The 13,674-nt window shown below is 33.6% G+C and overlaps 2 protein-coding genes across 3 annotated transcripts; one reads left to right on the top strand and one right to left on the bottom strand.

The window, feature by feature from the left end:
* Positions 1 to 1,230: 1,230 nt before the first annotated feature.
* Positions 1,231 to 7,777, bottom strand: LOC103439676 (histone-lysine N-methyltransferase, H3 lysine-9 specific SUVH5-like). 2 transcript variants are annotated; one of them, XM_029105319.2, is made up of 4 exons: positions 7,639 to 7,777; positions 5,136 to 5,227; positions 3,477 to 3,675; positions 1,231 to 2,962 (listed from the first exon to the last, which is right to left on the bottom strand). In XM_029105319.2, exons 3-4 carry the CDS (start codon positions 3,477 to 3,479, stop codon positions 1,355 to 1,357), a joined length of 1,611 nt encoding a protein of 536 aa, XP_028961152.1. In that variant the 5' UTR covers positions 3,480 to 3,675; positions 5,136 to 5,227; positions 7,639 to 7,777; the 3' UTR covers positions 1,231 to 1,354. The 2 variants fall into 2 exon arrangements, with proteins under 2 accessions (XP_028961152.1, XP_028961153.1); XM_029105320.2 differs by lacking the exon at positions 5,136 to 5,227 and having other exon boundaries at positions 7,639 to 7,772.
* Positions 7,778 to 12,172: 4,395 nt separating this feature from the next.
* Positions 12,173 to 12,616, top strand: LOC139197643 (4-coumarate--CoA ligase-like 5). The gene has a single exon (XM_070825578.1). The coding sequence runs from the start codon at positions 12,173 to 12,175 to the stop codon at positions 12,614 to 12,616; it is 444 nt and encodes a 147-aa protein (XP_070681679.1).
* The last annotated feature ends 1,058 nt before the right edge of the window (positions 12,617 to 13,674 follow it).

Below are 13,674 nucleotides of genomic sequence, written 5' to 3'. Positions count from 1 at the left end.
CTTGTGAGGAGGGACCTCACACAAGTATAAAAAAAAAGAAAAAAAAACAAATAGTGGTTATAAAATTACGAATGCAAAAACATCATAAAAATATCCAAATAATTAAGTAGTCAAAATTAACATATGCATTATAGTAATCATAATTATTCTTGACGAATTTCATATTTAAAACCATTGCATGATGTCATCTATACTACTGAAAGAATTAGTAAAATCAATGGAGAAAATTACTAAAAATTTTGCAAACCCTAAAACTCAAGTAAGGAAGGATAGAATAGAAACAAATATTTTATAGAGAATAATAGAGTTTTACAAACCTTATTTGTTCTTTATTCAATAAATTTGGGATTTGGAATGACTAAATATATGAAATTCAAGAAGAATATGGGGAATAGCTCTGTTAGTGCATGAGTGAAAGACAATTTTATTAGTTAAAAGTGAATGATGGGTTTTAATTTAAAAGTTTTATTGATTTGTAATAAATGACCATTTGAAATATTATTCTTAATTCTAGGATGGGATTTGGATGAAAAGATAGATAAATAATTAGATAAGTGTTGAGAAGAGTTGCAAAGCAATAGAAATAGGTGTAATACTAATCTTGTTTTTTCAAGTCAGGGTAGGCCTAGGACTACTCTAGTCCTCATATGCCTCCACCAGTGCATCCGGCCAAGTTGGTCAACATACTTGGCTCAATGAGACTGTCATTGGTAATTTTGTCCCCCACAAAAACTTAAAATTTGTCGAGCAAACATTTAAGCAACAATTTTTGCCAACCAATTTTACCCGACGAAATATTTTCGTCTGGAAATGTTTTTTTTAGTGATATAATATAATGTGAAACAATATGTTTGTACCATACTTAGGGTCTTTGTATTTAGATCTCGTATAAATACTCGGATGACTCAAATGTAATTATGTAATAAATGAAGGGGCAAATATGTAATAAGTGAGGAGCCCTTATTCTATAAAAGGACTCCTCACTCTCCTCATTAGGAGAGACCAATTTCTTAGGCCTGAGATCCCCTCTCATATTCAGAGCAAAACTCTCTCCCTCACAATCTTCTCAGAGAAATACAATAATCAGTGTGGACGTAGCCTAAACATTGGGGTGAACCACAATACATCTTGTGTTCTTTACATTTTTTGCAGATTCACGGTTGGATTTACGTTGTTCCAAGATCTTCGGTTTTGTGCATCAACACAATATAATTAAATAAACAATACAAATAATTAACCTATTCTTTTGAAAATAAGGGTCTCAATAGTATCTCAACGTTATTGACAAAAAAATAAATAAAAAAAATAAAAAAATAAATGATCTGACCACGATGACATTTCATCATCTTACATTTCAAGCTTGGTTCGCTACAACATTGCAGTTAAAATCAAGGGTTAGCTCTTGACAAGGTCGTATGTCCTTCTTAGCAAACAACATCATGTGTGGCATTCTCGGGTCTCCATGATCAAAGAGGACGCGTTGGACATACAGATTAGGCGACGGACTGTGATTCACAAATCTCCCCACATTTCCACGTTTCGCGGCATCAACGGCCAACCTGCTACTCTTTTCCCCTCCCGATGATGATAACAACATAAGAGGAAAACAGAAAGGCTGCTGCTTCTGCTCCTGCCGCTGCTCAGAAGCGTCTTGAAAACCATTGTTGTTATACTCAAGTACTACTACTTCTCCGACGTACTCACAAACAAAACTATCTCTTGGAATCCACGCGAGCGACCTAACACCCCATGCTTTTGATCTAGTCTTGAACACTTCAAGTTTAAACGTGGAACATACTCCCCGTTGGCTGACTCTATTTTTGCATGAAGAAGAGCACTTACACCCTGCACCACACTCATAGACAATGGAGGAGCTCCTATTCGTCCTACGTCCCTTGTCGTTATATGGCAAAACCCCTTTGTTCTTCATTATGCAAGGACACGGCTTAGATTCAGAGCATCCATCTTTGCAATCGCACCCTGTCTGTCTGGTCTCGGTGCTCTTGACGAAATCTGGATAAATGGTATCGGATATGTAATTGAAAGATGGAGGACTCTCATCACTGTCTACTTTATTGACTGCGCGAATAGGCGTCTTCTCTTTCCCTTGAGAGATGTCGTTTTTACAGAGGATAGGAGTAGCAGGCCTCTTCATCGACTTGCTCGAGACTTTCCTACGCGGGATGGCAAATTTTGGTTGGCCCGGCTCTCTTCTCAGCAAAAACACATAAACAAGTTTGCCAAATTTCGCTCTTTTTTGCCAACAACCTGTTACATTGTAGAGACCATCGTAAAAATAAGCAGTGCTGCTGGCCGATAAGCATTTAAAGCAACGAACTACCCTAACATGACTTTTTGCTTCCATACTATTCCTTAGCGCAAGATTTCCACGTTCAAGTTTTTGATCCTCGAGTCGTTTTTCTGAATCTGTAACGCCAGGATTTCCACCTTCGCCTGAGTAGATCAAGGTATCCGGAGATTCTACACTGTCGTTGTCATATCGGGCAGAGTTAACGATGCTTGTGGCATAGATTTTCCCATTGCTGTTCTTGATATAATCAATACCCTTGCGGAACTGGCAATGAAGGCCAACGACAGTTAGTGCAGCCCTGTTCTGAAACTCGTCACCAACTCTAATCCCTGGAATTCGTCCGATTCGTTTCTTCATCATAAAAAATCTTTTCCCTTGCCTTCGAAGACGCATCGCTGCTTCAATGTCAGGCCTGTTCCAGCAAGTTTTCTTCTCCCATTTAACATCGCGTTCTTTCAAGATCTGAGTCAGTGTGTCTCGATATGCCTGCAAGGCCTCCTCCACGTTGGTACGACTTGTTCCATCTCTATCGGCATCAGCTCTCGGCTTCTTGGGGGGAAAACGGTTGGCTGCTTTCTTCTCAAGTATTTTCACTATAGCCATAGTTGAGTTTTTATTCTTGCACCAAATGATAGGGAATTGCAGGAACACCTGCATGCAATTTTGAAATTAATACAAAGTAGTTAGAACAGGCCATATACATATTAGCCAACTACTACGACAACTAATGACTGATCCAGAAATATTACTTCGATAAATGATGGTGTAAAGTTCAATTTAAAAAAAAAAAAAAAAAACAAAACAAAATTAGCAATGAGATATTAATATAAACAACTACACTATCACTCAACCAATGGTTATTAAAACAAAATACAAGAATGATCATTGAGTAATATTTATTTGGTCCCACAATTCCAACATTGATCAATGTCATCTCTGAACTTTAGTATAGCACATCAATTTGGTAATTCTGTTTGTACTTGTGAGTTCCATATGTTCACTACATCAACACACTAACATAATAATTAACCGAATCCAAAATGAAGGACCAAATTGATGTGCAATAGTCAAGTTCAGAGATGGCATTGATTGATGTTAGAATTGAGGCACCAAGTGAGGAAGGGTTAACTTTTGTGATGAAAAAAACCTAAACTCTTTTTCTCACCATTCTTTTGCAGAAAAGAGAAGGCTAGGCAACTTGAGTTCAAGCTCCAATGAATGCATTTCTTAAGGTCACTGGCTCTGCTTTGACGCACTGTTTGACCCAAAAGCCAAAAGTTCGCTATCGTCTTATATGGTGCCAGAGCTACATGAGGAGGGGATTGGTCTATCACCAGGTAGATCGTGAACCCAGTGCACAATGCCTTGTGTCAACAACAATAATATTATAAGGAGATAAACAACTCAAGTTTCTTTCAATCATATATGTAGACATACGCGTATAGTCCAGATGGCTTGAGCAATGTGTTTCATTTGTAATCAAGTCTATATCCCCTTAGTATGGTTCGAACTTTAAACTAAATTAATGGCAATCATACTCAAGTTCACTTTTTATATAAATAAGAATATATATACACACACACACGCATAAACTCTTTGGCAAAAAACTAGTGTTGACCACGGGACAATGGGGATTTCAACCATGGGAAAACTTAATATAAGTCCAATTTTGTGAACGACTATTAAGACTAGTCCACTTGTTAAAATAAATTTGGTGATTAGGATTCTATGTCAGCTTATTAATACATTTATGCCAAATCTATCCCTAAATTAACTAATAAGATAACCAATGTATTCCCTTAAATATTGGCTTATTTATTTAATGAAATTTGTGATCCATTAGAGCATTTCCAAAGAAGACGTCAAATTTTAAGCATCAAAATGATTTTTGGTGGCTTGTGTGGGAATTTGACATTTTGTACAACATTTGGCTCCACCCGATATGTTAATAATAATGTCATTTAATAAATTTGACATCTACTATCAAATTTGACAGCAAAAGGCTTTGCCTTCAAATGACTCAGCACCACGTAAGAAATTGAAGGCTCGGTTGAAGAGAGCTTGCTACAATTTTTTACTGTTGTATGTCTACATTGTAGTTTTGATATTTTCTTTGGAGATGTTCTTAGGACTTCTTTACTTTCACTAATCATCATCATCTTCCCGGTAGCAGCGTCGTTGAAGGCAGTCAACATCTCAACGAACTTTTCCTTCCTTTCATGAAAGGTAAGCTAGTTGAGGTTGCACCTCTTTTGTTCCTTAATTGACAACTTTTCAGTCTTCTTAGTTGTAGGATTAGGGTTTATTTTTGTATATTTACCTATAATACAGATTAATTATATTTTATCTATCTATATTAAACGTTTGTTGATAATTTATCTCAAATTAATTGCTTATTTACATATATTATATATTTTTTTATTAATTTAATTCTATGTTTTTTTATATATTTTTTACCTGTATTACAGATTAATTACAATTTATCCGTTGTACCACATGTCTAATTGTTTATTTACTTACACAATATGTTTTTGTTCATCGTCTATCGTATTACATGTTTTTTATTTTTATAATATTTTTATCTAAAAGGACAAAATTGGTTTTAAAACATGTAATTAAATAAATTGACGACTCTAAAAAACAACCTATGTTTTTTGACCTGGATTTAAAAGCCCATTACTCCACTGTGTGACCGATTAGATTGAAATTGTCAAAATTTAGCCCTATAGAATTTTTACAAAACAACTACTCCCAATAACTAGTATATTCACAAAGAGAAATATGTAAAGTACAATAAAAAGGATATATATGATCGAAGAAATACCAGGTGGTATATCTATATACACAGTAGAAGGCTAGCAGTTCACCAATAACTGTGTATTAATTCTCTTCAATGTTGTTAGGTTTTTCTTCTCACTGCAAAAACAAAGCCAGTGTACATATATAAATATATGTATTCTCGCAAGATATGTATGGCCGCTTATATATATATACATGCTTGAAACTCGAATATCATTGCCCAAAATCTTAGCAGGAAACTTTGCAGCACACCATTAATTTATGACTCACGACTTTCCTTTTCAACCTAGGTTACCCTTTAGTTCTGAATTTTGGTCAACTGTTTGTACTAAAATTTCAACTTTTTCTCTTCTTTTTTTTGGGACTGAATTGGCTAAAGCCAGTTTTATTGTGGATATTTAATGAATTTCTTTCCAGTTTGATTTAATTTAATGAGGATATTTATCTAATCAAATAAGAAGGTCGCTCGACTTGTGCTCCAAGTAATCTACCACACATCCTACATAAAAAGAAGAAACAGAATTGCATAACTCATGGACCAACAAATGAAGAATTCAAATATAACAGATTTCATAGATTTCAGAATATTGAATGCGTGCAATATTTAGTCTTCTTTTCTATATTGGTTTTCTTAATTTCAAAGTAATTTCTTTGCTTTTCTCATGGGATTTAGGAAATATTTGAAAGTACTTTTAGAAGACGCTTTTGGTAATGTTTCAGAAGTTCTAGAATCTTACTATATTAAGGGGAGAGTTAAAGGTTTTATGCCAATTTCAAGTCTCAAGTAAGTTCCTACATACACATCACATACCAAAACATCATCTACACATATGCAATTAAAATGAAAAACATAAATGATAAATATGCACACTAGATGTAGGATTTAAACGAGACAAAACTCACACCTGGAAAAAGAAAAAAATAAATCCTTGAATTCCAAGCCATGACAAACACTAACCAAGAGGAAATAATAGAAAGGAGACTTACAAAACCCAATCTTACTAGACACACAGCAAGAAGGCAATTTTGTTTCCTCACATTTTGCTACTCGATCTTTTATTCTCTGTTGTGTACATGTGGCACAACACCAGACGCAACCATCAATTTCCTAGACATGAACTTTGCACCACACTATCACCTCAATTAACTGATTACAGTTTAAAGCTCGAGACATAGTCTATGTGTTGGTGTGACTTGCGGCACAAACAAATATGATATTCATATCGCACACCTAAACGAGTAGGGCATTGCGGCAGCCCTCTCCAGTTTTGCTTTCCGCACAAGTGTATTTATATACACACGAGCACGACTAGAGGACTTTAACGCACACTCAAACTTTTACTCAAAATTCAAAATTTTAAAATTTCTAAAGATTAAGATGATTTATGATGAGATAAAGATGATAAAACATTTTAGAATTATCAACGTGATAAACATGCCCTAATACACCGACTAGGGTTTTCTTATTCTAAGATGAAACATGGGCTTTTTAATTCAATTGAAATAAGGTCTAGGCCCAATCTAATTTTTAAATGCCCAAATAAAGCACAACAAGATTCATTTTATTAATGGAAAACTAATGAAAAGGGCTTGAAAACTTTGAGTTTTAATGATAAGGACAAAATAAAGGGTAAAGTGAATAGTATCATGATTGACTTTTTAGTGTAAAAATGTGGTTTTTCGTTAAAGTGAACAGCACCGGGTGCTTTTCGTTAAAGTTCTCTTTTATTAATTAATAATCCTTTATTACCAAAAGAGCCATTTTAAATAAAAACATTCTAACCTAAAACAAATTCAATCAAATACCTTAAAATTTTAACACAAACACCTAGGGATGGGCTCAGAAAACCAAAAACAGAAAAAAAAGAAGCCGAATACCTATCGGAAGCTAAAAATTTGAACTGAAACTAAAAACGAAACCAAAATTAAAAATACTTATGAGTAGAAGTGCTTTTTAAAGAAGCATTTTCAAATGGGCCTTTAATAATCAAGAGAAATTTAAGTTTTTAATCAACTAACGCATAAAAAAGAACCAAATCAAACTAATTACCCCGCTTGATGCATATTGGCTTTTGATTAGAAGCAAAAACTTCTTAGCAATACCATCGTAGTTCATACAACTTTCTTACTTATTCCTAAGGCTGGAAATTTATATAAACACCAAGCAACCTACCTTTTTGTCATACATTCCCAACTGCACTACGAAAAGCTTACCTATTTTATGACTATTTTGGACCCAAAATCCCACATTGAAATATACCCTATTGTGGAATCAGTGTATGAGTTGTTGGGCACCCTTCACTTTTTTTGCCTAGTACAAGTGATAGACTATACTAAATAATTTACACGAAGAAGAGGGAGATTTCATTTACGTGCGAACTTTAAAGTCTTGTGACCGAAACGATATTTGTCATTTGGTGGTGTAGGGAAACTAAAGCATATATATCACACTCTTAAAGTATATACCACAAAGAAACACAACCATTAGTCAAATTTGTTTAAACAATATTGGGAATGAAGAAACCAACCTAATTTTTGTAGGAACCCAGAAGTGATGAAGTTTAAGCGACCACTGACTGGTTCGTCGTCTTCAGATTTCTTCAATTTGTCAGTGAATGAGTGTATATGTAATGCTTGTGAGTGACTGCGATTTACTGCATGGAACCCAAAATTTCAAACTTTGGGGAGACAAAATTGCTTTTGTATCAATCCTGTTGACAGTTTTGAGAGGGGCCAACCGATTGGACTTAGTGGGAAACCAAAAGTGCGGTTCGTGGGAAGGGACGTGCCTTCAGTTTTTTTCTTTTAAATTGTCGTATTATCTAAACTATTTATTAATAGTCATTTAGTATTACGGTGTACTGATATTTTTTTCACTTGTACCTAAGAAGTTTTAGGCTTAATTCTCGTCAAAAGCAAATATAAATTACAGTATTGCTAACACATTGTGACGCTAAGTGATAAACCAATATTTAAACTATATATTTCACCCTTTTATATTTCTTTTCTTGTCTAATTTAGTTGGAAGCTTTAAGTATTTATGATACTTTTGACCTATTGTGTTTGTAGGAGTAACATGATCGAATATAGTGAATAAGTATGCAATGATGGAATTTTTCAGTGATTCCCTTCTAAGGACATCTCATTGTTGATTAATGGCCAACTTGCTAGATGGAAATCATTGAATGCATACATCGTGTCTCATCTTAAATTAGTTTCTCAACTTTGTGGTGCCAAAAGGACTTATTTTTCTGCTATGTGGGGCTGCTAGAAACTAAATGAAAATAAAAGATGCGGTCCATGTGGCTTTGCCAGGAAGGGATTCCACTTAATTTGCAGAAAATAGCAAAGAAAACAGAGGAGCAAGTGGAGAGCACGGTTGCCCACTCCATTGGCTAATAAAATAAGGTAAAGAAGGGGGACAACAATGATGGGGTTTCCACTGGTGGCCTTGGTGCTTTGAAAAAAAATCATTGCCTTTTTTTAAGGCAACACACGGAACAGAGAGGGGAGAAGAGAAACGGAGAGACAGGGGGAGCAAAGAGTGAATGGAGCAGCAGAAAAGCAGGGAATTGCAAAGAGCAACATAGCAGAAAACAGAATGGATGCCGCAGCTTCAAGGGGATTGGAGAGCTCAGGAGATAACTTCCTTGTAATAAAGGGTTGTCTCTTTATTTGATTCTTCATGGATAATTTCTTATGTATTCAAATAATTATGTATAACTATTTTTTTTCTAGAGTGAAGCCATGAGCCGCAATATGATTACGTAGATTTCTCTTCAATTGCTTAAGTGTTGTTACATGCTTGTTTTGATATTTTCAATCACTGAATTAAACTATCTATATGCCTTGATGCTTGATCACCATTAGGATGCTTAGAAAAATCATCGGATGCAATTTTGAACGAATGTCACGTTCAAATTGGCTATGCTTCTTGTGATTGAGGATTGTAATTTCTCCTAAGGTAAATATCATACTCTCAGGGATTACATGGTTTAACAAAAGGATTTTCACCAAGATTAATGAATCACTCATGTTTATATTTGATCCAAATGTCATGGATAAATTGCATGTAGTGGTATGCGTTTTAGCTTGAATGTCACAAGTAAAACATACACAAGTAAAAACCCAACCTTCAATGCATGTGTGTTTTCGATTACTTAAGCAATTAGAAGACCTATGTAGGAGTGTTGCTGGTAAATGTTGAATTCTAGTGCCTTGTCAATCTACTTTTCTTCAATCATTTATTTTATCTTGAGTTTCTACGTTTACTTGTTTTGTTTAGTTGGATCACTATTTCTATAAGCAAGTTCCCATTTTAGATATTTTTTTTTAGTTACATACAGTAGTATTTACTTTTGTCCAATTAGTCTAGTTCTCAGAGTTAACTAAGTTAAATACACAAAAACTCGTAAATTGCTTATACCAGTCCTTAAGGAGATCGACCTTGCTTGAGTTATTCTATACTACAAAAACTTGTTTTCTTGCAAGAATTTTCTATGGTTTAACCCTTGTTTTACAGGTAGTAAAATCTACATTACTAAGCCTACCCCCATTAATGTAGATAATATTTTTCAAAAACTATCTATTAATAAAACTCTTTTTATCAATTAAAAGATATTGCATAAGACCAAATTAACTATGTAAAAAGTTATGGACAACATACTAAATGAAACACGAAATAGTTTTACTATTTTTTCAAAGCCTCATAGCAAATGGTTATCCAGCACCAATCGTCGAATGATAAAGATATGAACAACCTACACTGAAAATCATTTGAAGATTGTCATCAAAAAACTTTACCGACTATTATATATATATATTTGGTCAAACGACAGATTTTGTTATATTAATTGTTAGATTAATCACCGAATGGGTTTGAACCAACGGCGTCATGCAAGGGCTCAACACCTTTCCACCACTGTAGTAAAGGGTCACTTGACTATTTTATATTTTTCTTTGTAAATTTTATTTTCTGCTAGTTGTATTTTACTCTTTGATACTTGATTGTTTTCTTTCATTATTTTTTTAAAGCAACGGTATTTAAGGGGTTTAATAAGAAAATTAAGTAGGGAAATAAAAAGGAAAATCTTCTACAAGATTTCAGTTAAGGAGGCTTTGAAAAAATTGGAGCTTCAAATTCCAAATTTAAAGTTGACGAGTTTTCACTCGGAAAACTATAACAGTTACCCACCTATCCTTTTTCACGACTATGTTCTTCGGCTAACTTCAATTAACGACGGAGGTTGAGACGATGACTTTTGAGTATCTTTTATAAACTATTCTTACTTAGATTGCAGAAATCCTTTGACGAACACCCTTCTTCTTTTATGAGTGTCCATTAATAAGTTAACGGTGTTTTTTATTTTGTAAGTGGAATTTCGTCAATTTAACTGCCTACAAAATTTGCATCCACAATGTGCATTCCCATTTCATCTTTACTATCACGTTGAACTTTGAGATTTGTAGGTGGAATTCCGTTGTTCTATTTCCATACAACTTTAAAAAAATTGTGAATCTAAAAGTTTAATTATTGTAAGTATGAGAGTTGAATGTGGTAATAGATTGTATGAATGAGTGAATCTAATGATACATGTACCCGTAAAGTGTTTAGAGACGATTTGCGTATATATTCATTTCTCAGCATTTGTGATTAATAACCTGTATCTGCATTTTTTTGTGTACAAATCTCTGCAATTGCTAGGGATTTGGTGATTTTTATTTCCATCACAAGTTTTTATTTATTAAAACTATCACTATTTGTTAAATTGAACAATGACTGTTTCTTAAACTAACTATTTATAAAACTAACACGGGTACTACACTACTTATTAAACTCACTATTTATGAAACTGACATGGGTACTAAACAATTTATTAAATTGATTGACTATTTATGAAACTGACACATGTATACACTATATATAAATCTGACTGACTATTTATGAAACTAACACATGTACTACACTATTTATTAAACTCACTATTTATGAAACTAACACGGATACTGCATTATTTATTAAATTGACTGGCCATTTATGAAATTGACAAGGGTACTACACTATTTATTAAACTGACTAACTATTCATAAAACTGACACATGTACTATACACTATTTATTAAGCAGACCGACTATTTATGAAACTATCACATGTACTACATTATTTATGAAATTGACATAGGCACTACACTATATTTATTAAACTAACTGACTATTTATGAAATTGACACGGGTACTACACTATTTATTAAACTGACTGACTATGTGTAAAACTACAGCAAAAGAACCCACACTATATTTGAAGCAGAACCAAAATAACCCACACTATTTCTGAAACTACAGTAAAATAACTCACACTATTCATGGAACTACAACAAAATAACTCATACTATTTCTGAAACTAAACCAAAATAACACACACTATTTCTGTAATGAAACAAAATAAACAATATTTCTGAAAATACAGCAAAATAACCAACACTGTTTCTGAAATTGAACCAAAATAACGCACATTATTTCTAGTACTATCGCAAAACTATTTATGAAACTGAACCAAAATAACTCACACTATTTTGGAATTATAGCAAAATAACTCATACTTCTAAAACTGAACAAATATAATTCACACTATTTCTGGAACTATAACAAAATTACACACTATTTCTCAAAATTAAACTAAAATAACCCACACTATTTCTGAAACTGAATCAAAATAACTCATACTATTTATAGAACTATAATAAAATTACACACTATTTTTGAAAACTAAACCAAAATAACCCATACTATTTCTGGAAGGGAACAAAAACCGCTATTTATTCAACACTATTCACTTTACAAACTTTCCTCAAATAAATAGTGAAATATGAGACAAGAATAGTAACCTATCCATTTTTCTTCATATGAATATAATTCATGTGATTTTTCTTAGGATATATAATAACGAATTATTCAAGTGGTTCATCCACATATTATCTATAACAGTTATTTTCCAAAATATCTATTTTAATACCTCCATACCCAATTCAAATCTTGAAACCTCAACCTTTAACTGAAACAATAATGGTGACTCAACAAAAGGGCTGCAACATTGATCCAAAGAATGGGTTTTGTTCAAAGACCAAGACTTTCCACAGCCTGAGACCCAGATCCCAACCCCCTCCCCAAACCACGCCTCTTTCCCTCACCGACTACCTCCTCTCCCGCCTCCACCACTCCCCTCCCCTGCCTTCCACTCCTGCCCTCCTCAACGCATCCACCGGCCACCATATTCTCTACCCCAAGTTCATTTTTCCTTGCCGCCTCGCTTCAATCCCAGCTTGGCCTCTTCCACGGACAGTGCGCCTTCGTTCTCTCCCCCAATTCCCTCCACCTCCCCATCCTCCACCTCTCTCTCCTCTCCGTCGGTGTTATCGTCTCCCCTTCCAACCTGCCAGCTCCAATCCCGAAATTTCCCACCAAATCAGCATATGCAGACCCACCGTCGCATACGTCACAATATTGTAGGTCAAAATAACAGAATCTCAGTGAAAATTTCTGAGCAACCAAATAGGTCCTAACATTTTTCCCTCCGATTTAAAATTAACGAAGCAAGAACGAACAAAATTCAAGATGGGATTTGTGGTCTTATAAAATTATTGGGTTTTTTTTAAGAAGCTTTAATGAAAATGACTTCTCAAAACTTTTAATTAACCAAAAATCATTTACTAATTTTATTTAATAAAAATAGCTTAAAATTTAATAAAAATGATTCAAATTTTAATAAAAATGACAAAATTTTTACATAATAACAAAAAAAAAACCCAACAAATAGTGACGCACGGGACCATGCGTCACATTACACACATACACACATTTTCTCACTCAACCGTTCAACCTCTTTCTCTCTCTCCCTCTTTCCCATATTCCCATCAAATTTTCTCTCTTGTTTCATCTCACCCATCCACATCAACTTTTTTTTCACCTCTCCCCACTCTTCTCTCTCCTTTCACCTCACTCCATAAATAATTTATTTTTTATTTTTATTTTTATTTTTATTTTATTACTTGTTTATTTGACTATTCTTTCAAGTTTTTAAGAATAAACTAAGTAATAATATTACAAGATCAAAAATAAAGAAAAAATTTATTATTCAGTTTTATGAACACTTATACTGTCACTATTTCTTAAACAGGACATTGACTACTTCTTAAATTTGAACACTATTTTTTAAACCGAACATTGACTACTTCTTAAACCGAACACTATTTCTTAAACTGACCATTGACTATTTCTTAAACTAAATAATATTTCTTAAACTAAACACTAACTATTTCTTAAATGTAACACTAATACTATCACTACTTCTTAAAATGAACACTGACTATTTCGTAAACTGAACACTAATTATTTCTTAAACTGAACACTAGTCCTATTACTATTTCGTAAACTAAACACTGACTATTTCTTAAACCGAACATCTTGTAAACTAAACAGTGATTATTTCTTAAACTTAACACTAGTACTATCACTATTTCGTAAACTAAATAGACTATTTATTAAACCAAGTAATAGTACTATCATTA

This window comes from Malus domestica, chromosome 07 (assembly GCF_042453785.1).
Source record: "Malus domestica chromosome 07, GDT2T_hap1".
NCBI classification, from domain to species: Eukaryota; Viridiplantae; Streptophyta; class Magnoliopsida; order Rosales; family Rosaceae; genus Malus; species Malus domestica.
This window is presented reverse-complemented; position numbering and strand designations above follow the sequence as displayed.